The sequence below is a fragment of the Macrosteles quadrilineatus genome, unplaced genomic scaffold (genome assembly GCF_028750875.1).
Source record: "Macrosteles quadrilineatus isolate MER2022 unplaced genomic scaffold, UCM_ALF_1.0 Scaffold_2__2_contigs__length_208266976, whole genome shotgun sequence".
In the NCBI taxonomy this organism is placed as follows: Eukaryota; Metazoa; Arthropoda; class Insecta; order Hemiptera; family Cicadellidae; genus Macrosteles; species Macrosteles quadrilineatus.
The window spans coordinates 200,040,391-200,066,098 of record NW_026542595.1 but is presented as its reverse complement, the minus strand read 5'-3'; the positions used below and the strand labels follow the sequence as shown (position 1 = coordinate 200,066,098).

Here is a 25,708-nt window from a genome sequence, read left to right as displayed (position 1 = left end):
TGATTTGTTTATTGTTGCTGAAAAAAAAATAAAAAATACAAAAAAAATATTGGCTCTTTGCTCATCTGTTTTGTTTTAACGTTTTATTGTCAATCACAACTTGTATTATGTAAGCTATCTGCAATCAAGTGGCACCACACTCCACAACGTAATTCACTAAAGTAAACTTTTAAATAGTCGATAAACATCAGCAAGTGAATTAACAATATACGATTTTTATTGCTTACTCATAGTATTTTTTTGTTCAGTAGTTTTGCTGTTTGTCATTTGTTTTGGTTACAAGAGTATTGCATTAGTTGTCATAGTTAATTTCATTTTGTAATTTTGTATTTTGTTAGTTTTTTCTTGTAAATAAAATTACTTTCTTGTCTCAACTATATATACACTTATTCAAATATTTGAATATTTTTTATTTTATTTTAAAGATATTGAAGGATTAAAGATAGGGAACTAAAACTAAACATGTAACTATCTACTGCTAAATAATATGCCCAATACCATTGTATACTCAATGTAATACATTTTAAGATTTGTGAAGTACGTTGGTAAAGAGTTGGTTTATTTCACAATAATGTTTACATATTATGGAATAAACATATTATGTTTAGCTACAAACTAAAGACCTAGTAAATATTTTAGTATTACATTTACTTTATCTCCAACAATTCTACACTAATAACCTTTAATAATGAATATCTGTAGTAAAAAAAAAATAATTTCTGTCAGTTTTACTTGAGTGTTTTCCTTCGAATATTTGAGAAGGCCTAAAGATAGTTCTGGCCTTTTATTTAAAACTAGACCTAGAGAGATAGAAAGAAATAATACAAGCCTCTTTTCCAGAATATTTAAAGCGCGGATTTATGTATGAAAATAATAACTAGAGCTTGTCCATAATACTTGTTCTTAGTGTTTGTATAGCTCTCCCGTCTTCTAACAGATCGGTGGTCTAAAATTTGTTTTATTGTGGATTTCAGCTAAGCAATATAAAACATGTTTATCTCTTAAACAAATTCACATACTCTTTGTTTGAAGTTCATTGTTGGTGATGGTGAGTTAATGTTGTTCAAAGGTTTATTGCGGACATTTTCCATCACGAAAGTAAAAAACAATACACAACGTTTCGGGATCTGGAATCTGATCCCGTCTTCAGAACAGAACAGAATCGCTCCGCCATTCTGTTGGTTTTACTTTTCCAGGGACCGGAAGCCATTTCTGTTGTCTCCGTGTTTCCGATTGGTCAGCCATGTTGGTTCAGTTTCATTGGTGGAGTCATAGCGTACGGTGTTGTTAGTGTTCCATTGTGTGAGTTTTTTGTACGTAAACCTTTTATAGATTATAGTGTTTTGTGATTTGTTATTAATTGCATGTTGTATCATGACTTGACTGCTATACAGTGCATATTTTTTGACTACTACCCTCGGTAGTGTATTCCAACTTAGGTTGGGCGTTTGTGTATTGTTAGTTGTAATGTGTTAGTTAAGTTTTTTCACCTGAAGACGGGATCAGATTCCAGATCCCGAAACGTTGTGTATTGTTTTTTACTTTCGTGATGGAAAATGTCCGCAATAAACCTTTGAACAACAAATTCACATACATAAAAACATTTTTCTGCTGATGTATACAGAGGCATTTTACAAAACGTTTTATAAATGTTTACTTGATACATTGGTAATATAAAATTCTCTTAGCTATGTGTGACTCTTCCATCCCTAGTTTGATCAGCTCTCTTCTTGATGACAACATCTCATCCGTAATGCCATCAACACCTAAAAAATATGTTTTGACTTGTTTGAATACAAATTTTGCAGAAAACAATGCTATTACACAACAATAATAACGTCATACAGCAAATAAATAAAATAAGTAAAAAAAAGTCAATGACCAACTACAATATGGGAATAGCAATCTGAAAAACAAAACTATGGCAAAATATAAAATATATTTGTTCCACGTCTTCTAAAGGTGTCAACAAAAAGGACGAATCACTTAGTGCCATCTTCAGGGCGGCGTTACTTACCACGGATTACAAATAAAATGATCGAGTGATCTATATCGAGACCGAAACGTTGGTGAGTGTATGTGTTTAGTCCATCGTTATTGACACGGTCGTCCTTGGAAAACCTCGATTCCACATAAAGTGACCGTGGAAGCTTATCCAGTGGTTCACAAAGGACCTGGGATTTCATGCAGAATGAGGATGCACAATAAGCTGTTCCAGCTGCAATGCAGTCCCATGGTCACTTGCAAGCCGATCTCTATGTGAGTTAGGTGTCTTGTATAAAAATAAAATAAAAGCACCAATGTAAGCCGATCTCTAACCATAAAATGCTATGATTGTGTATGTGAGTTAGGTGTCTGGCATGAAAATAAAATAAAAGCACCAATCTGTATGTTGATACTTGTAATCAAACATATATTTGTTGAATTGATATCTAAATACTATGAAACAATAATCGATTACCTGAAACTAACAAAACTATTCATCTATAAAAAAAGTTATCTATAAAATTTCAAAAATATTTTTATTGCTAAGTGAAGTTCGCATGTATATATTTTATGTTATAATTGAAAATTTAGTAGTTTCTTACAGAATTATTATAATCTATCAACATTACTGAGCAGAATGTCAAGTTGAGCCTATTAAAAAAAATATATGAACTTTTGTGAACTGAGCCAGCCACAGAGAACACTAGTGGAATCATCTGACTTATTTTAAATGTGCCTTGAACCATGATAAATATAAAGGGAAAATGAAACTATAGCATTCGCTTTGGGGCCTACGCGAAAACAATGAGGGCAGGATTAGTTTTGTAGCTCACTCAGTAAATGGATACTATTGCTAATTTATTTAATATCTAAACATTAGTCTATGCGTATTTACTAAGTGTCCAAAACACAATGATAGTGCATCTAACATCTTTGGCATGGCTTTAGTTTTTAAATGGATACCGTGCATAGCGAAAGGATCAAAGGGGAATTTTTTCACTACAGTACGGTCCACGAGAGTCTGCAGTTGAGAGAGGAGTCTATTTACCACATGACTTCCAAGGAGCCAATAAGGACCGTGCGGTGTTGCCAAATCCAATAATACCAGCTGATTTGAAAATATTGTTTAGTATATTTTAATAAGTGTCGAAAAGTAGTGAACGAGGGATGTTGCAACATCGCGCTAGTCCAGTCTTGGTATTGGCTGCCGTCAACTGCAGACTGTCGTGGCCCCTAGTATAGTTTTGTATATCGTTATTGTAAGGAAGAGACCAATAAGTTGTAGTTACCTCCATATATTCCAATGTATCCTATCAAAAAAGCATTTGACTCGAGATGTTTGTATTTTTCAGGTAACTCCGGTGTATGGCTCCACCCTCGACATTCAAAAACAAGTCCTGAGCCGCCTATGAGAAAGCTGTGGAATAGTTATTTCTTTATGATTTTTTAAAAATCTCCATTTCCTAATGATAAATATCATATTGCCATATTATCATATTTTCCAGCTACTTTTAGATCCTCACAATGTTCATTGCTTACTGCCTCGTTACTAGAAATGCGATTAAAACAATATTTGATTGGATTTAAGACACTGACTCAGAGCTGAAGCGTATTTTAAACTAAAAAAAAAAAAACATGAGTTAAAAAATATATAAATTCAGATGACAGGTTTGGTTTTAACTAAGTTCAGTAGTTTTAGTTATTGGCATTTACTAAAATTCTAATTACAAGGGTTACGTGTATGTATTGATCATCAAAAATATTACCTTAGGATTAATCCTTAAATCATCCTTTCTCAGCACACTATACCTAAAAGTCTGACTCAAGTGCCTAGACGTTCTAACTCATAAAAAAATTAAAAAATATACAATGAAAATTTTGCTGACAGTGCACATGGTATTTAAATTACAATCACTTCGTTATTTGATCGTTTTTAAATGTCAAATCACTCTTCAGCAGCTGATTCAAATTAAAGAAATTAACATTCCTCTTATGACCTAGAAATCGAAGATGACCTTCAGCTTCCATGAACTCCCTTGGTAAAAAAGCAAAACTACAAAGAGCATTTCTAATCTTACAGTATTATACTCATTTTGGTGTTTAAAAAAAAAAAAATGCTGATAATTAACTATTCACTAGCTGTTTAATGTTTTTCAAAATGACTGCTAGCCTCCCAGAACACTTAATTCGTCCATATTTTACTTAAAATATATCTATAATTTAGTTTTGTAAATCTCAACAAGCCTTATATACTCTAAAAACACCATTGTACATTGATGACATCGGTTACTGAACCTAATCAATATTTAACAAATCCTATAAAAAGATCTATGTTAATAATTTTCTTACTTGTAAGGAAGGTCTGTCTTTCCTCCCTGGTCCATACTTAGCCTCTGAAGTCTCTGTGTGCCCATGATACAGGACATATCGTTCCAGCAGACGTTAGTTCCTGTGAAGGTGGTCATGACGAATTTTACAGGGCCATCTCTCTTAGTAGCTGGTTCAGTAGGTGGCAGGGCCTCCCATTCCGCTCTACTAACCATCTGGTCTTCAAACTTCCTTTCTACAACTTTATCATGAACAATCCATTCTACTTCTGAATCAGGAATTTCATCGTCCCCATCCAAAAACTCATCCGACTCCTCTATTTCTGGCGTGTCAACCATTCTGAACGCTCAAATAAAGCTTTTACTTAATTGGGCTATTTAAGTTGCTGCAACAAATAAGAAACATAGAGATTTTTGGTTCTTTCCAAAGGTTTATGAAAGAGGCTCTACCAAAAATCCAGAAATTGAATACATAGTAATAACAATGCTGTGAGAAAATATGGAGCCTTTAAAACTGTTATCGTAAATAAGGCATAAATGGGCATTGCTATTAACTTGAATCATTTTACATATAGATTTTATAAAACATAAATTCCATTTATTTAGCGTAGATAAACCAATTTCCAAAGTTTCAACTAAGTTTTAATACATTTCTTAGTCTTATAATGGTCATAGGTGTTCTTGGTCTTACCGTTCCGTTTTATTGTCATAAAATTAAATTTTTTCTTCGTTTGATAAAGGAAAAAATATTTGTGGTGAAAAGTTTTATTAAAAGTTTGAAATGAAATGAAATGAAATGAAATGAAATGAAATGAATGAAATGAAATGAAAAATCCTTTATTTTTTCAGGCAAAGTTAGGGCCACATGGCCCTTTCTTACACTTAACCATATTAAAAATATAACATAAATAATGTAACATAGGGATAACTTAATCTAATTAAACATAAAATATTTAACAATTCAAGTACCTACATATCTAAAAAACATAAAAATTTAACAAATAGAAAAACACATTCACACACTCTCGCATACACGCATCAGCAAACGCGCAAGGTAACAGTAGCCCTAGGACACGCCAGCCGAGACCATCTTCTCAAAATAGAGCTTTTTCAGTGCCGCCACAAACTGGGAACGTTTTTCAAGGGTCTTAATGTGTAGGGGTAGGCCGTTCCACAGACGACAAGCGGTAACAACAAAAGTTTCATCTTCTATTTTCATATATTTTTAGCGAATTAAATGTTAGAGCTAAATAATGTGTGTAAAAGCAACCAACTATTATGGTAAAAATATTTTTAATGCAAAAGGTTCATAGATTTTCACTTATACCTGATTTTCACTTATACTTATATATTTTTACTCTGCAGTAGGCCTACCTTTTAAGAAAAAGCTTAAAAAATTATTTACTTATTTGTATCATGTAAAATTGTGTTCCTGTCAATTTTTGACGACACTTTTGATAATCACACGTGACACGCTCAATAAACTGTACCACTATAGTAACAGCTTTGGCTACTTATCTAATCGGAAACTTATGTTTAGATATCAAAATAATGACTTATCAATTGATAAGAGGAACTATTGTTGGAGGCTTAACCTCAAGAGGAATGGAGAGAGTTATAAAAAAAGTTAAAATTAAATTTAACTATAAAATAAAATTGAAAATTATCCACTAAAACTTAAAAGGAACGCTAAGCGTTGCCGTACACATTTATTTGATTTAATTTAATTTAAATTTTGCATTTAATTTAATTTTACAATTTGTATTTAATTTAATTTCGCACACTTGGCTTTGTAAGGTGATTCCTTATTTATAAGAAATAAAACAATGAAACATAAATGTCGTAACCTAACGTTACGCTAGAAAAGTGGACGATATAGCAAGAGAACCACTTACGTTCGTTGGTGGACATAGAAAGAGGAGCCGTGACGAATCATCCCACTTCAGGGCTCAGTGCACAGTGCAGCCACCCCGCAAAACATAATAACTCTTCCGTTACTAATAATTGACTGTTCATATATATGAAACTATAATGACTTCTACTACACTCGTCTTCCCCATAAAAAAAAGTCAATACCATAAATTCAAAATTAACTCAAAATAAAATAAATTCACTTTCAATATAATGCAACAAAAATTTCTTCTTCCCATTATTCATTAATTATTTTACAAGTCCAGCCTGTGAGGCTTTCGCACAGTCCGTCCAGACTTCCTCAGCGAGGGTGGTGGGCTGCACTGTGCTAGCGGCGACGCAGGAGTTGGCTGAGGCTGGGCTTGCCCTAGGCTCTCCCTGGGACTGGTAGTAGGCCTAGGTACAGGTGACATCATCAGGGGACTAGATGGTCGATCCTCCGGCGGGGGTGAATTCTTGGGTACTTGGGGTGATACAGCGGGATCCTTGGGTGATACAAAAATCTCCTCCTCTTCTGCATCCCGAGCTCTCAAGTGGTCTGCATGACAAAATCGGGGTTTTCCACCAATGACACTCACAAGATAGGTGACCGGACTTCTCTTTAGAATTATTTTACCAGGAACCCAAGATATCTTTTCATTTCGGACAGTTTTGACATAGACTGCCTGACCTTCTGAGAAAAATCTGCTTCTTCCCCTAAGCCTATCAGCTGCATCTTTTTGTTCCCTGTGTTTTTGATCAATGGATCACTGGAGATTGGGTTTTAACATAACCAACTGAGTACGAGGCTTCCAAGACAGGAACATTTCTGCAGGGGTTAAGCCAGTAACTGTATTTGGAGTGTTGCGGTACGCAAACAAGAAATTATCTAATTTCATTTGAAGAGTGGTACGCTGAGAACGCTGATGTTCCTCAATCACTTGACGCAAAAGGTTTTTCTTGACCTCCTGAACACTTCTCTCCGCAGATCCATTTGAAGCCGCATGATACGGGGGAGTTAATGTGAACTTCACATTGTTGTTATGCAAAAAGGTTTTGAACTCTTGACTAGTAAAAGATCTTCCGTTGTCCGACACCAGTTCGACAGGCAATCCATACGATGAAAACAAGGTACGGAGTTTCTCAATAACCTTGGAAGAATTCATGGAACTCATGATAAATACCTCTAACCATTTAGAGTATGTGTCAATCAAAACTGAAAGTTGCTGTCTCGACTCTGGATCCTCCGCAAAGTCAATGTGTATCCTCTGCCATCGGGTTGATGTTGTAGGCCATTGCTGCAACGGTACTTTAGGTACCGAATTCCTAGTTAACTGACACGCAGAACAAGAGGCCACCACGTCTTCAATCGACTTCTCCATGCCTGGCCACCAGACATAACTTCTCGCCAGCATCTTCATGCGTGTAACTCCCGGGTGTTGATCATGCAACATTTGAAGCACAGATGAATACAGTTTCTTTGGAATCACTACACGAGAACCCCACAGCAAACAACCTTGTTCCACGGACAACTCGTCCTTCTTCCTTAGAAAAATAGCTAGTTCCGGCTCAACCGAGCTCGTCCAGCCGTACATCACAAAATCTCGGACCTTCGAAAGAATCGGATCCTTATCCGTCATTTTACCTATATGCAAGGCAGTAATAGGTGCAATGTCCTTGACAACACAGAAATTGTTCATCACTTCTGTACACATATCTACATGTGAAACAAAATTAGCATCCAGCTCTATAGGTTCCGCTTCTGCTAAGGGTAACCTAGACAACGCATTAGCGTGAGGGACATCCACTCCCTTCCGGTACCTAACCTCCAAATCATATGCTGATAGAATCAAGGCCCATCTCTGCAGCCTAGCTGCCGCCATACTAGGAACGCCCTTTTTAGAGCCAAAAATAGCCGTCAACGGCTGATGATCAGTCTGTAGAATACAGTGTCTTCCATATATATACTTATGAAACTTTTTGACTCCAAAGATCAAAGCCAGAGCCTCCCGATGTAACTGAGAATAATTTCGTGCACTGGAACTTAGCGTTTTCGATGCGAAGGCAATTGGCCTTTCCTGACCATCGATAAGATGAGATAGAACAGCAGCCACCCCTCTGGGACTCGCATCACACGTCAGAACTATGGGCTTTTTCACATCATAGTGAACTAACAAACTTGAGTCCAACACCCATGATTTACTCTCCTGAAAAGTCTTAGAACACACCTCCGACCACACCCATGGATGATCCTTATGTAATAAGTCATAAAAACAGCTTATTCTAGCAGACAGGTTAGGTATAAATGCATGATAATAATTTATTAGACCAATATAGGCTCGTAACTCTTCCTTAGTACTAGGCTCCGGCGCTTTACGCAGCGCAGTTAACAAACTTTCTTGTGGACGGAGACCATCTCGAGTAATCACATGTCCTAAATACTCTATTGACGATTGCAAAAACTTACACTTTTGTTGGTTTACTCGAACACCAAACTCATCAAGGCGTTGCAGCACCTGCGCCAGACGGGCAAGCCCCTCTTCCTTAGAGCGAGCCGCCACTAAGACGTCATCTAAGTACGCCACCGTTCCTGGAAGACCTGTTAAAATTTGGTCGATGGCTGACTGAAAAATTGCAGGAGCTGAAGACAAACCATATGGTAGCCTTTTTAAACGATACAGACCCTTATGGGTAGCTAGGGTCAACAGATGTTGCGATTCATCCGCTACCGCAAATTGCTGATACGCATTTGAAAGATCAAGGCAGCTAAAAACTGAGCAACCGCCTAGAGTTGCAAAAATATCTTGAGCCTGAGGAAGCGGATAATGTTCCATTTCAATACAATGATTAAGAGTAATCTTATAATCGGCACAAAGCCTAACACCATTAGGCTTAGGGACAACCACAAGTGGAGTGCTCCACTGTGAATTAGTAACTCTGTACGCAACATCCTCTTGAACCATGCGGTCCAACTCACTCTCAACTTTCTCCCTTAACGCAAAAGGCACTGGTCTCGCCTTACAAAACTTAGGGACTGTCCCCTCCTTTAAGACAATATGAGCCTTAACACCCTTAATTTCGCCCGTTCCAGGCTGAAAAACTGACTTAAATTTACTCTTCAATTTAGCAATGTCCAAATCGGAACTGTGATCCACAGTGGCTTTACATGAAAACACATTTTGCCAATCTAACCTCAACTGGCCTAACCAGTTTCGCCCCAACAGAATCGGCTGACTCTTACTTTCTAAACTAACTACTGTCAAAGGCAAACTCGCCTGCTGATTATTATATTTAACATTGACATTCACTTGTCCCAGAACAGGTACATCATGACCTGAATAAGTAGTAAGTTTCACATTTGCTGGCCTAAGTTTGAGGTTAGAAAATTTTTCATAAAATATCTCAGAAGGACATATAGTCAAGGCACTGCCTGTATCTAGAATCATTTCTAAATATACATCATTAGCCACTAGGCCTACCTTATAGCCGTTGTCTGATCCTGATTTAAGGTTGTACAGACCTATGTCTGCCATTGGAACTTCTAGGCCTAGGCCTACCTCTTCCTCCACTTGATGGACCCCCATCCTAGGTGTCGAATTTTTACAATGGAAACTAGAAGATTTCTTGGCTTTACACACTTTCTTGAGATGACCTACTCTCTGACAACCGTGACACTTGTAACTGGCGAACGCACACGCACTAGGCCAATGACCAGCAGAACCACACCTCCAGCAAGAGTTTCTAGAATTTTGATTTTCACTACTCCTATGCATGAAAGTTTTAGGCCTATTTTGACTTTTCACAATTGATTTTCGCAATGTCCCCACGAGGTTGCACAAATAGGCTTGACTGCGATTCGGCCTGTTCCAGCCTGAGCGCTGACGCATAAGCTTCGTCAAAGTCCAATTCCTCCGACAACAATTTCTGCCGGATAGTTTCATTAGAAATGCCGGAAATCACTTTGTCCCTCAAAGCGTCTTTCAAAAAGGTACCAAATTTGCACGAACTAGCTAAATGTTTTATTGACACCACAAACTCCGCTATGCTTTCGCCCGGCTTTTGCACACGAGAGTAGAATACATATCGCTCCGCCACAACCAACTTCTTGGGCGCATAATGTAATTTCAACAACGCTGCAAGTTCATCATAGGTCTTAGAATCTACCTCTACCGGTGATAATAAATCGGATAGGACCGATAAAACCCTGGGACCAATAACTGTAATTAAAACCGACACCTCGTTTTCCTTCTTGACATTGTTCGCTTTGAAAAAATGTTTCAGGCGCAACAAATAGGGCACAATGTCCTCCTCACTTGGATTAAATTCAGAAATCCTGCCAACACTAATACTCGCCATTTTTAATCATCTCAACTATAATACGCACTAAAACAACAACTGTTATCGCGTACTACCCTAACTATGATAAAAAGGTTTATTACCGACTGCGCCAAAATGTCGTAACCTAACGTTACGCTAGAAAAGTGGACGATATAGCAAGAGAACCACTTACGTTCGTTGGTGGACATAGAAAGAGGAGCCGTGACGAATCATCCCACTTCAGGGCTCAGTGCACAGTGCAGCCACCCCGCAAAACATAATAACTCTTCCGTTACTAATAATTGACTGTTCATATATATGAAACTATAATGACTTCTACTACAATAAAGAAAGGATTTTTAAAGTAATACTTCAAAGTAAATGTGTAAAATTATCCGGGTACGGTAAATTAGCAACATTTCATTAAAAACGTATAATAATTTAACAAATAAATGAGAATTTGAAATTTTTTTTATTTACTATTTACCATTCTATTGATTATTTCATTAATTGATGTCTTCAAAAGACGGTCCTGGTTAGAAAACCATCAAATTGGCGAGTGTCGGCGGACTACATGCTAAAACTCTCCTTTTGACAAGTAGTAAAGCTTTTCCTCGATCAATTCCTCACCTATCCTATATTCGTCTTCGCCTTGAATTATGATTCAAGTTTGTCACTGTCGCGTATATATTCTAATTTAAGCTAAATTAACTATAATCTTCTACTTAACTTTCAACAAATTAGTTTTAATTAATTTAATTTTGTTGTGTATAATTGGTTTTAGTATAGTGTGAGAAAACTTTACTCATATAATGTATAGGCCTATGCTTACGTTTGTTTTTTTAAAGGGATATTTCTTGTATATATAACTACCACTAATCATTTAAAGGAGAAAATTGAGAGATTGAAAGAAAACACTATTACACTTTAAAAATGTATTTATATAAATAATTTACGAAGCACATTTACATAGTAAATATTAAGATCTTTTTATCTATGTATCCTTTATTGACTCCATCAAGAATCAAATTATCCTTAGCTTTGAACATTTTCGCCGAGGGAGGCGTGACTGAAAAAATACAATTTTATAAATCTATGAACAATTAGAAATTAATTAATAACTTATTCCATATATGGGATATTCTCTAAAACCACAAATCTAATATTTTAAGCAAACAAAATCTATCTCTCAAACTGAATTAACTAGTTTATAACCCCTGTTTACTATTTCATACGTCAATATAGGTTTTCCTCCTTTTACCCTTACAAATAATGATTTAAACAGTTCTGAAAGGCTAGAAGAGAAATGTATGCGTATAAATGTTCCATTACGGACTAAGAAGTAAAGTATTTTAAATTGGTAGCAATAACTAATGTGTATAACTAGGATTTCATTTAAATTAAGTTTTAAAGATTCGTTTTTAGGATATGTTCTTTTATGTATTATTGTTATTTGAAAGTATTAATTATTACCATTAACATTGCATTTTACTGTAGATCATAGTAAATAAAAATTTGCTCTACTTATATGTTGTTTTTTTTGCGGAAATTTTCTGCTGTTTATTATCTGGTTTCAAATTTATAAATTAATAAATATTTGCCATAAGTCATTTCGCTCATTGAAAACAATATGAAACCTGTGGACGAATAAATGACAAACATTAGGAAAAAGAGAAAACTATTTTGTTGCCTAGAATGGTTAACTTACATTTGAACTTTCCCACAAAGGCAATGTAAAGACTTCGAGAAGAAATACCCGCAAACCTCTTCGGGGCTCGAGGAAGTATTCCCCACCCTCTACCCTCATATACTGCTCCATCTCCGCCAATCAGGAAGCTGGGGAATCATATTTTATTTTTAATTCAAGAACAACACATTTGTCATCTCCCTTAACCATACGTTGTAGCAACATCATATAAAGAAAATGAATGTAGTGAAATTTTGTCGTTGATAGATTTCGCTGAAGAACTGACTTTAATAGAGCTATTCTAAAATTACGTTATATATTATAGCATTGTATTTTTTATCAACTGTTTATAGTATAACAAATACGTAGTTGTTATACTAATTAAGTGTACCAAATTATGTGAGGGCTCTTATGACTGTATGCAATATGAATGCAACATTTGTTAAGTCATGTATGTATAGTCTACTTTAGTATCTAAAATTTAGTAAAAGACGATACTATTTTATTGCAGTGTATGAAATAAAAATAAATACCACACAGAAATTACACATATTGTTTGTTAAACTCTAAACCGAAATTAATAAACGGTATCAGCAATCTGACACACACTTTCTCCCTTTAGCATGTCAACAACCTTTATCATGGGTAATAGTTGGGAGTAACCATGATATTGTATATTGTATATGGACGTAAGTTGTAATAAATTTCAACCCGTAATTTTTACAGCAATGGGTGGTTGCACGATTTTTTTTAGAATTATAAGGACCATCACAGGAAAATTCCAATCAGAAGCGGGTTTTTCGAAAATAAAATATTCTCTAATTTTATGCCTTTTAGGAGAAAATAACATAGTTTACAATAACTTTTGAATCGTATCGTTTGTTATAAACAATTTTTTGCAGCTTACAATATTACCTTCAACGTTTCAACAAAATAACTTATTGATAAATCCAGGTTTGAATACTTTTTTGGAGGGATTTTAAAAAAAAAATTTAGGGAAAGAAGGAATATTTTTGACATTGTGAGATGTATAACTTAACTTACACACGATTCTAGACAATCTCTCCCATAATTACCTGTATCTCACATCTGGGTTGTCGGGATACTGCATGTTTTTACTCTGAACAAACTTGATTTCATGACTGCATGTGTCGTGGTCTAAGCACGGTCTACTGTTGGTGTAGGTGCAAAGTATGTAGTTCACTAAACCTACTCTCCTGACACTTCTTGGAGGCTCGGCACCCCATCCCAAACGAGGTACATACTTGTATTCGTGGCCCGCATCTGAAACCATAGTTGTTTATTGGAACAGTTTGTTTTACTTGGCAACAGTTCCTAATATCTGTTGAACTCGGTACAATAATAATTTTATACCGTCATGGCTGTGTTAAATTAGCTGGTGTATAAAATGCTTGCGAATTTAGAAAGCTTGAATGAATGCGAGATTGAGACTGAACTTTAGAAAACAACCAATAATTTATTACTTTAAGTAGGATGGTAGCAGAACAAAAGCTTGACATACGAAGAAGTATGTTTCAATGATTGATGATAATTTATGGTTTTACATTAGTAAAACCAACGTATAAGTTACAGGTCACAATGTTATCCACCAAATGATTATAATTTGCAAAAGATGAATATTATATATCCATCATGTGTTAGTGAGTCAAACATCTGACAGGTACTAGTGGGATATTTTGTACTCTGATTTACTTTATTACCAAAACGTCCATTTAAATCTGAAAAGTAAAGTGTGAGTATATCAAGATAGTAACTCAGAGCAACTAAGATTTTTAAATGCTAGAATTTAAATAACAAAAATTACCTTAAACAGTTTGACCCGATAATTACGTTTAAATATTGTTATGTTGTAACACAAATTATACATCAAACGCTATTTAAGAGTGTTTAATATATTTAGGTCGCATTTTTTACCGTTGTTGTACAAGCACTGTTTATATTATGTTAAAAACCATGTAGCCTAAAAATGTGTTTGCTGTCATATGAGTATGTAGTTCAAGGTCGTTTTGAAGAATGTTAAATATCATTTCTACACTATTTATAGTTATTAAGGTATCGATTATAATTAGAAATTGTCAAATGATATGTTAAAAACGTAAACAATATAACAACAAACAATATGCTTTGCCAAAAAATAAATGAGCAATATACGGGAAATTCAACGTTTAGTTGGAAATAAAATATGTAAAACTATTAATGAAACATAATAACAAACCTCCTTCAATACTGCTTAAATTTGACACTGGCTCATCGGGTAAAGGCATTATTGAGATATGGTGTTATACATTTTAGCTGATTAGTTGAACAGCTGATTAACTGGTTTGAAGATAACCGCATTATCAGAGCTAAGAGATAAAGAGATTTTCAGTTATTATGTATTATTCACTTTTGTGTTTGGTGATCAATAGACACTATTTGGTGTAAAACATGAAGCTTGCTTGAAACTCATCACCAAGGATGTTTAGAAATATAAATTAAAACATGTTCTTTAAAGTTGCAAGTAAAACATGGATAAAAAGTGAATATTACCCTAAGACGTAGGTGATACCTAGCTTAAACAGTACGTTTGTCAACAGTTATCTTTTATAACTCAATTAACACGGCTTTTTTGTGTTAGTGATTAATTGATTAACGAGTTCCTGGAAACAGCATAGTATTGAATAATTATATTTTATTTATGGAATATTACAGTTGCCTACAGATTGGCCTTGGCGATACGAAGTAAAGGTTAATAATTTTTTTTATTACGGTGCATATTTATACCTTGTGAGCCTAGAAATGGACCTAATACTCCAATTGTGAGTATTAGGTTCAAAAAGATTTTATTTGCTTTAATTAGCTTCGTAAAATACTGAATGAATCAAACTTATGAGTTCTTGTTTGCGGTATTGTTTTTAGTTCAACAAGGTATGTAATTTGATTTACCTATCTACCTATGCTTACCTTTAAGACCTTAAAATTACTCCGCATGGACCATCCCCCACAGGTGACCTCCGTCCACCTTGTATACAAAAAAATAGCTTACAATTACTATTATTGATGTGTAAAATTTTGTAGTGATGTATCTTTTTCTTTCAAAATTATAAATCCGCCATAACAATTAAAACTCGTTAAAAATTTTAAAAACCAAAAAGAAAATTTGTAATCTCACAGTATACTAGATATTTTAAGTACAATCTCTCTGGTGTGAAAAAATATTTTTATATGGTAAATAACTCTTCAGTGGCTATTTGAAATCAACGATTTTAACATTTCTCTAATGGTGGTAAAATCCAAGATGGCCGTTAGCTTCCATAGGACTCTTAATATTGCCAACCTGTATAAAATAAAAACTTAAAATTTCCAACTTAAACTTTTTTTCTATTCCGTAAACAATAACTTGTTTATAAGTACAGCATCCCAACGGACGCACAGGTAACAATGACTATTAAGTTACCGTCTTTATTTGTTAAGGTTTTGGGCCAATTATAACAAACATGTAATTTGTATTGCTAAAGAATTTGTAACCCTGACTTAATCTGTATTAATAAGCCCATCTTTAGCCTATGATTGTTTTATTAACTGTTTATTCATTTACCAGTTATAATTATGCAAAAGCTGCACAATCTTCATAATTTTTAATAAAGAAAAACTACGTAAATGTTATTTGGATGCAGCTCTTGAGACCTTTATCAGTTTTTACCGAATTTTCTATATAGGAAATGAGCTATTACCGTAGCTCTGTGTGTCCGTTATCACGATAACTCGAGCAAAAAGTATCCGATATCGATGAAATTTGGTACAAATGTGTAAACCTACGTTTATTTGAACGAGTTCGTGAACCAGCATGATCGAACCATGGGAACGGGGTTGTATGGAGAGATTTATGGTGTATTTTTTTACCCTTAAAACTTATAATTTCCCAAATTTTCTCTGGACCGTTTTGAAGAGCTTAGATAAACAAATAATTTAGTGTATTGAAGTGTTTCCGTACTATTATTGGTTACGGAGAAAATTTTAAATAAAAATTCCCATGTTATTCTTAAGGAGAATAAGTAAACTGTTGTATTTTGCTTGTTTATTTAATATTAAGCTTCTAATATGTTACTAAAAACAGTCTTTTACCCTCCCTGTAGACAGCAAACCTAGGTATTCGTTAAACCTAATGTCATTTGAATAGATTAAATTGAAAATAAATTCAGATAAATGGAAATTCGCTTAGTCTGCAGGTTTGCTGCAGCGGGGGGTATTTTAATTACCTTGGATTTTACTAAGCCAATCTGCGAAGCCTCGTCAGTACATTCTGCCGTGGGGATATATATTACATTACATTGAGATCCGGCTCAGGTGTGAAACTTAATCAAAACTTGTCCGGCTTCTCAAATCAAATTCGGTTACGTCTCGTTGGAACAAAATTGGAGTGAAAAGGTGAAAAAGAGGACGAAATAGAGACTGTATTAGATACTTTATTAATCTTCTTTTCGTTCATTTACGTATTGTTTACATTTATAGTACGGTATAAAATTATAAAAATTATAATTAAGTATCGTATATGCTAAAAATATATTTAAGTAAGTTGTTTAAACAATATTTTTTATATATTTAAAATATTAAATTTATCTTAAAAACCATTAAATCTTCTTTACTATTGTTAAAATTTCAGACTAATTTGAACCCTAATTTACTTAATGCGTCATATTGATTCAACATTAACATATGGTTCAATAGTTTATCAATTATTTATTTAAATTTTCAAAATTATTTCAATTATTATACTGTGTATTTCGCTGTTGTATTTCTTATAGTTATTTTACATATCGTATTCGTTGTTTTTCATCATATAATGTTTTTATAGCTTGTGATTCTATATGCATACTTGTATTTTACGTTTCAGATTTGAATATTTTGTTGTATCATCTTATATTTTTATTCTGAAAATTTTCTGGCTCTCTGTCAGTTGATTGTGCGATTACATTAATGTTTAGAGGATATATAAATAATTAAAATAATACTTACAGTGCAAACCTTTTTTTTGTAATAAAAGCTGTTTAATAAATAAATAAATATTCAGATTGTTTTAATTCACACAACAAATGGAACAATTTACCTTAAGGAGCTATCCATCTTTTCAAACGTTACTGTCTTAATTTAATTTTCTGAAAGATATAAAACAGTGCTCTTTCTCTCCCTGTCCACCATTTTACAGCTTTCTTTACAACATAGTAGAGTGACACAGATGGCCGTTAGAAATGTGCCTCTGATGCTAGTAGTTTTTCGTTTTTTCCCCAAACCTTATACTGAAATACCTTTGTTTAAAAACTCAAACCTTAACGTATAAAAATATGTTTACAAAAATATAGGGTTATAAAAATCAAGTGTTTTTAATTTTTTATTTTAAACCCCTGTAAAGTTCATTTATTAAATGGATAACCATTTTTTCAACATATGAAACTTAGATTTGAAACTACTATGTTTGATACATATAGTTTGTTTATTAAACGAAAATGGTATAAAACTCACTAAAAGAGAAAACTATGTGGTTTTTGTCAAAATGGCCCACGGTAGTTTAAAACTAGGCCCAATACAGTAGTGTCTTGCTTCTGATTGAGCACATCATCAGGTCAAAATGTAAACAGGGTTTAAATGCCCTTCATGTTATCGCTCGTCTGAAGTAAAAAAAAAAAAATTAATCCTCTCTTGGTAAGAACAGACGATCCAGAGCCCTTCCCATCATGAAGAAAGACAAAATAGTTTTGGATGTGAAATGCAGTGTTTTTCCTGTATTACCTTATTTCTATCCTTGGTAGTATATATTTCACTTAGGTTTCTTTTTTCCCCAAGGTTCTTTTCCAGTAGCGTACAGTTGGTATTTAGATGATATTTGAATGAGTAGAAATTTAGGACTGATGTACTGATTCGTTATTCCATATTGTATCACTTTTTCAGCCAGGTCAAGCATTTGCTGTGGGGGTTTTCCATCTGCAAGTAAAACAATAAGCTTATTACAATTAATTGATATAATTTATAATGATTTTGAGATTGCACAGTATTTTTTTTTTCAAAGAACAACTCAAAAATTATGTTTCACTAGTGTTGTATTTTTGAATCTAATATTATTAATAAGCAATTGTTGTAAGCATACCATTAGATGATGAATGTTGTCTACAGTTACAAAAATAAACCAAACTTTGGTTACCTGGATACTTTCCAAAGAACCCTATCATGAAGCTTATAGGCTCCAGTTTCTTGTATCTGTCTGTCACTGTAGGGCTGTTGTGCCAGCCTCTGCCTTCGTATATGTTGTTGTCTCCACCAATCAGGAAACTGCACATTCGTAAAGCCTTGTGTAGTTTGACGATTTTACATACCAAGGAAGCAGACTAATTTACAATTGTAAGGGTATTGTAAAGAAAGCGATGCCTACTCTTGAAAACGTACAGTATTTGCTTATGAATAGTTTTACTTAATTGGTTTTTGTATTCTATTTTACTATACATTTTAAGCTCCATAACCTCTTTCAATCCGATATGTTAAAGATTAAATTGCAAAGTACTAGAACATATAATTAATAAAGAATAAAATTTTAGTTTGTTTAGAACTTTGTTTTTGACGTTTTTGCAGAATATTTTTATAGTGCATTAAATATTTATTTTCGCCAAGATTCATTTTTTTTATTTGTTTCTTGTATGAGTACACATTGACGGTATACTTACCAAGAACAACATATTTCCTTTAAGAACCTGATGAACGTTCCAGTCCACGCAGCAAATTGATTTTGTGCACACCGAGAGATCAGTCAGCCCACCCGTTTAATCTGAAATGTTTCAAAATAGACGATTTTAACTATAACATTACTATTAAAAATACTATCGAATTATTTACGATATCCAATTAAAATCCTGCTGGTTTAATTAAAGGAAATATGTTAGCTCACATATAGACAATACTTTTAAATAACGTTAATAAATTTGGTTTACACAATATTGGACTATTGCATGGTTCATACCCAATTCATAACCTTGGAACGAGCATCTTAAAGTTGAATAGGAGATTCAATCGAACAACTTATATTTACCTACTGTGACATCAGTACTCAATGAATTACTGAAACTTATATAAGTATTGTTTTAAGATGTATGTGATTTTTTATCCAGGACATAAATAACATTTACAGTCTTTTTTGCGTTGAACAAATTTGCACCCAAAGATACAGTAGGATGAAACTACAAAAAACATTGATTTAATTAATAAATTACCCATTTAAAGACTAGAGAATGTATAAGTTAACGAGATCGATCCATTGCTGGTTGATTTGGGTTGCATCAAATGATAGGCTAGGTTTTTATCATCGCTGCATTTTAAACGTTATTGACTGTCTGAGAATATGTGTTGGGAAAAGTGATTCATTCATCTTTATACGTTTCATATTTTTATTCCTATGTTTCATGCTGGTATGGATAGCTATTGTAATAACAGTCTATAGTATTAGGTATATTAAGCATCAACTGGCTATTACCTCCAATATATTAACTAAATATTTGATGATTAATGGCAAGAGGATACAAAATCAACGATCTCTGTGACAATCCAAAACCCTCAAAATGATTACTTTTTTATTTCCCTTGTTTACAAACTAGCACGCTATGATCTCTCCCCGAACCGGTTTATATGTATTGCTAGGCTTACATAAAATAAATTTATTATTGGCAAAATTTGAACCAAGACTATTTGGAATTAAGCACCACGCTTTCCCACTGGACCAGCAGCTTACTACCCCCTACGAATACCAACAATCTTAATATTAGTGGTGTAATTTTACACTTGATTTATAGGGGGTCTCACCTAAAGTGAACCAATAGCTAACTTGTTTATTATAAGCGGGACAGTTAACTTTGTATGATACTTTTTATTAACTATTTTTTTTATCTTTTTTGGGGTCGTTTTAATTTTTAAATATTGCATCACCATTTTCCAAAACGGCAGTCATCTTTAATATTTCTCAACATATTAAATTCACATTTACATTCTAAAAAGGCCACAAAATACACTTATCACATTTTCAAGTTAGCTGCTAATTTGGAAAATGGGGGCCATATTTTTAACATTGGAATCAATACTTAATAATGTACTTTATGGTCTTTTCGGAATATAGATGCAATTTTAAGACTTATTTACTCTATGCATTTTCTCTCCAACCTTTAACATTTAGGAGCTACAGGATAGAAAATTTTCAGAATGTACACTGCAAGCAAAATTTCCTTAGTTGTAACGGGCTTTAACTCGTAAACGAAGAGCTCTAGAGAAAAAATGGTAAGAATTAAAACGCTTTTAAATTGCATTTACATTCCAAAACAATCATGAGATATAGGGTAAACTTTATAAGGGGCCATATAAAGTTTATGGCCATTTTGGAAAATGGTGGTCATTTTTTTCAAATTCAAAACTGCTCCAAAAAAGTATTTTTAAAAAATGGGAGTGCCTCATAGGAAGTTAACTGTTTCTTTCTTAAAACAAGTTAACTATTGGTTCACTTGTGAGACACCCTTATAATGTTTACATATTCCACTTGTACTAACTTGTAACGGATGTCACTATCGTTCCAGCTGAACGTTTGATGGGCGTACATCTGCATCATCTCTTGAAAGCACTTGTCTCTCTTCGTGCAAGGATCTCTTCTAGTGTCAGTCGTGAACACTAGTTTTGCAGGGTGCTTTAGAGGCCAAGGCATGTAAATTGGGGGTCCCAGACCCGCAGCACGTCGGGGTACCACTTCTAACATGATGGTAATTAACTATGCCTAAAATTTAAAACAAAGTAGAATTTAAAAATTGACTTGTTTAAGAATATATTAACGTGGAAAATTAATTTTACCTTCAAGTGAAGAATACTTTGATTTAGAGTCGCCTTTATCATTTTGAAGCATAACAGAAAGCACCGAAGTTAGAGTGTTCGTCTAGTTTTATAAATCTTCATAAACGTTAGTGAAGCATTCTTGCAAACTCGTTTATAAGAAGTAGCTTAATAAATGAAGACGAATTTAAAATTGTTGGAAAATCTTGTTAATCATAAATTGACTTTCTTTCAAGCATATTTCCCCTATAATAAGTTAATTTTCGTACCAGTTTGGAATGAAACTATTATTTTAAGAACATTGTATGGTTATTTTATAGTTAACACTGAGGATTCATTTTTAAACTGTGTGTCAATGTTTGGTTTTACTTAATCAACAAAAATAAACAGGGAGAAATCTTTGTACTTACAATTGAGAAAGCTACATTATACACTATCCAGCACACATTATATTGACCATGATAACTTTATTACCACGACATTTTAGTATGCAATACGTTTTAGATTGATACACAGATTATCATTTACGTTTGATATCAATTACGTCCGTACCTCTTCAAACACATAATAGCATTAAATGTGTGAACCAGTGGGCAATGCGCTTTTCACGTTAGAAAAGGTCACAAAGCGTCATTAAAAGTAGTCTATGTATTAAGTTTTCAATTCATTACAGTTTTCAATAACTTTAAGTGCACGTTACGGTAAATGTTGGAAAACAAAGACATAAAAGTGATTTATAAGGCAAATTATCTTCATCGGTAACAATCCATCATTCCTTGAAACGATATTGATTATCGTCTCTTGTTATCTCCGTACTTTATTTTCTTGTGTAACATTTTAAATTAAGATATTTATATTTGTATACATAATAAATAGCTTAGTTGTCCTAAACGAATTGTACCAATGTCTGTTAGTACAGTGTAAGCTTTAGGATCTATATATATATAAAAGGCAAAGCCCTCACTGACTCACTGACTGACTCACTCACTCATCACTAATTCTCTTAATTCCCATTTACCTAGGAGGCTGAAATTTGGTACACTGATTCTTTAGGCATTAAATAGGAAAACTAAGTTGTTTTTATTCTGACCGGACTCTCGGGCTCCGCCCCAGTGGCTCTGGAGTTTCCCATGTTAACCTTATGAGTACTCATATTTAAATGGAATTAATTAATCTTAACAGCTGTTTCAATTAAACAAGTTGGTTCTGTTCTATGATGTTCAATAGCATTAAAGTTACAAGGATTACCAACTGGGTGCAGCGCTATTATTTTTTTCAAACTTATGACAACAGCTATTTTGCAACCAAAAGGAGAGTGAGCGTAGCGAACGAACTTCATCCAGGACGTGATTGAGCAATGTGAACGAGTTCACTTATGAAGTTAAACGGGGCAAAGCCCGCGGGTACAGCTAGTTCTATATAAATGTAACTCTTTCATAGACATTTATTTTACCTCTCCTCATTGATGTATGTCTTTATTTTACTTTAAATATATCGTTTTAAAAGGGGCTAGAAACGGAATATATGAAACATTATAAAATATATAAACAATTATAAATTATCCTAAATTTACATCACTAGTAAATTATGTAAACACAAATTATCTTAAAACACACTATAATGCTAATTAAGTTATTGGAAGTTTACTGACTACGTTATATTGACAATGCACATTTATCGTAGAAATAATTAAAATTTATTTCCGTATCCATTGATGTATGATATAGTGTGTCATGGATAGAGAATTATGAAATAATTCAAAAAATATTAGTTTTGCGATGATTCTAATTTTACAGAGTCAAAACTCTTCCTAATAACCTACATAATTTTGCAGTAATTAATAATGATTTTATTAAGCTTTTTTTAGATCTATATCTAACAATATTTAATATAAAGACCTAGATTTAAGCTTAGTGAATACATAAAGATGTATTTACATTACTCTACAAAGCTGGAGTTCAAATCAAATCGTTAAAATTTAAATGCGAAAAGATAGTATGAGAATACTGTAAATAAAAGGAGGTTATTCATAAAACTACTTGAAAAACTATATATTTTGAAAAAACCACAAATAGTTGGCATTTAATTACAGATAATGTTAATTACAGATACATTAATTTCAATCAATTAATTTAACAAATTTTTGTTTGTTCTTATTGCAAATTGAGATAAAACTGTTAGGCAAAACGTTGAGCAACGACCAATAAGTAACGTTCAGCAATGTCAGTCAGTTAGTCACTGTTTATTATCACTCCGATTATTACCCAGTAAACAAAATTACCTGGTAATTACATATCCTTTATTTGCAGACAGAGCATGTTAATTTCAGCCGTTGACATTGTTACACTCACCACCAATAACGAGCAAATCAATCGAAATTATTATTTTTTCTTCAAGTCAACAAAAGACTTGATATATGCCTACGTAATGAAAGGTAAGGCTTTCTTAAACCAAGATTTAGGTCGGTAATTTAAGTTCATGATTATGATTTATGTGTAAACACATCACACTTGTACATTCAAGGTACTCTTGGGAAACATATAAATAAAACGAATTGTTTCAATATAAAACGATCTGATTGAGGCAATATCCAATGGTAATTCAAGGCTAGCAATGCAATATTGACGAAATGTTTCCCAAGGCCCTATGTTTCTCTTATGTACATAGAAATTGCATTTTACCTCAACTTGTATACGTTCCATTAAAATTTTCAAGAGTTATTATTTAACATTACGCTGTAGTTTTGGTTCTAACACACTAAATTCCAAAATATTGAAGTAACTTTTTATGTAAAAATAATAAGTGCTTTATTTGTACGAGTATAATACAAATACCCCCGCCACAGCTAACCTGCCAGCTAAGCGAGCTTCAATTTTTCTGACTTGATTTTCAATTAAATCTATTTAAAAAACATAAGGTTTAACGAGTACCTAGGTTTGAACAAGGAAACTAATAAAATGTGTTTTTTTTTTGGAAAGTAATAATAGGTTAGTAATAAGGAGTTGTCATCACTATATGATTTCTTAACACACATGGTTTGTATTATTTTTTTATGTTTATGTTTGTGTTTATATATTTTTCATTCAGTTAAAATAGTTGAATAAAATGGGTTGTACATTCTCTTGTATCTTGTTTTATATAATTTAAGGACTTGATACTGGCGACGAGGAAAAACTAAAATGGAGTCAACTAACATTGCATCACATTTAAACAGTTACAAAAGGAAAATGTAATCTTTATCGTAGAAATGCCTGGATAGCTTTAACTATTTCTACAACTGAATAGTACAGAAAATCTAGAATATACCGACCATTCCCTGTTGAAACTTAATAAGCAAAATAAATTCAGAATCGGACATTTTCTTATTAAATAAAATAGAGGAAAATAATCAGTATGTGGAAAATAGATACAATCATTCATGTTATAGAAATCATGGTGAAAAAACGTGTTTATCCACTTTAATTATTATTTAAAAGCGAGTTGATTCTAGTTTTAACGGTAGTTTATTAGAGAAATATTGAAATAAGTCTTTGAATATAATTTTTAAATAGGGTTTCACTTAGCCCAGAGTGAAAATATGAACTTTTTAGAAAAAAAGAGACGCTTAATCCACTTAAAATAATTCTAAGAATTGCTATTGTGACGAAAGTTCATCCATGATTTAGATGAAAACGTAGAGGAAATTACGATTAAAACCACATAAAGTTAAACCATTTGGGTTACCTCGTCAACAAAATGTGTTGTGCTTGTATTTGAATTGCTTGTTACAGTAAATATTGGTACAGTTATGGTCACTGGTGGTACATTGTTGCATTTAGTTATAGCTTTGATGTTTAAACAAGCAATATGATCAATAATTTAAAATGTTGACAAAATATTTAGATTTTTATCTAAAAAATGATGGAAATTCGCTTAGTCTGCAGGTTTGCTGCGGCGGGGGGATTATATCTTCGATATTTATTAAGCTATTAAGCTTATTCAACAGTAATTTTCTATGGTATTTTTCTTAGTATGTATAATTTTTGGGCTAAGTAGTTACTAGAAACTTAACTAACACTAAAGAGGTACCTTGGAACTTTCAATTGCGTATAAAACATAAATATTATTAGATTTTTAATGAATATGTAAACTCATTTACTGATCCTCCACAACAACATTTAGTGATTTTTACTAAGAAACTCATTTACTATGAAAGTCTAAAGTGCCTTTTCGTATGCTTCTCAAAGTGAAAGGATCAAAAGAGTACTTTGGAAATCAAGCGATTTACGAACATGTGATTTTCGTTTTCACCGACAAGAATAATTTAAACTTCTGTTGCCTCCTTCACTTCTTTCATGTTATTAGTTATTTGAGATAGATTACCTTCGTTATCTCAGCAAATTATTAATATATCATTGTAAAATAATTAATTTGTATAAGTAAAATAAAATGAAACGTAAAAATAAATAAAGGAAATGTCAATGAAAACTAAAATTTTGTCCTCAGGTCAACAAAAGCCTGTTAAGTTGATTTCTTTCGTCTATAAATACATCAAAATCTGTATATCGAAAGTAGACTACTAACTCTAGGGAAATTATGGACATTCCACTCCTGAAAATATAAATATAAAACGAATCGCTTCAGTATAAAACAATCTGCTTACATTGAGGCA

The 25,708-nt window shown here is 33.1% G+C and overlaps 3 protein-coding genes across 3 annotated transcripts; all 3 read right to left on the bottom strand.

Moving 5' to 3' along the window:
- Positions 1-1,639: 1,639 nt before the first annotated feature.
- Positions 1,640-4,684, bottom strand: LOC128988215 (peptidoglycan-recognition protein LF-like). The gene is made up of 3 exons (XM_054409493.1): positions 4,336-4,684; positions 3,276-3,403; positions 1,640-1,766 (listed from the first exon to the last, which is right to left on the bottom strand). Exons 1-3 carry the CDS (start codon positions 4,650-4,652, stop codon positions 1,654-1,656), a joined length of 558 nt encoding a protein of 185 aa, XP_054265468.1. The 5' UTR covers positions 4,653-4,684; the 3' UTR covers positions 1,640-1,653.
- A 6,795-nt stretch (positions 4,685-11,479) lies between these two features.
- LOC128985386 (peptidoglycan-recognition protein 3-like) lies at positions 11,480-14,531 on the bottom strand. The gene is made up of 4 exons (XM_054404835.1): positions 14,444-14,531; positions 13,284-13,491; positions 12,229-12,356; positions 11,480-11,589 (listed from the first exon to the last, which is right to left on the bottom strand). Exons 1-4 carry the CDS (start codon positions 14,490-14,492, stop codon positions 11,486-11,488), a joined length of 489 nt encoding a protein of 162 aa, XP_054260810.1. The 5' UTR covers positions 14,493-14,531; the 3' UTR covers positions 11,480-11,485.
- Positions 14,532-18,020: 3,489 nt separating this feature from the next.
- LOC128985603 (peptidoglycan recognition protein 4-like) lies at positions 18,021-20,961 on the bottom strand. The gene is made up of 3 exons (XM_054405236.1): positions 20,784-20,961; positions 18,404-18,531; positions 18,021-18,186 (listed from the first exon to the last, which is right to left on the bottom strand). The coding sequence occupies exons 1-3, from the start codon at positions 20,933-20,935 to the stop codon at positions 18,023-18,025; spliced, it is 444 nt and encodes a 147-aa protein (XP_054261211.1). The 5' UTR covers positions 20,936-20,961; the 3' UTR covers positions 18,021-18,022.
- Positions 20,962-25,708: the final 4,747 nt, after the last annotated feature.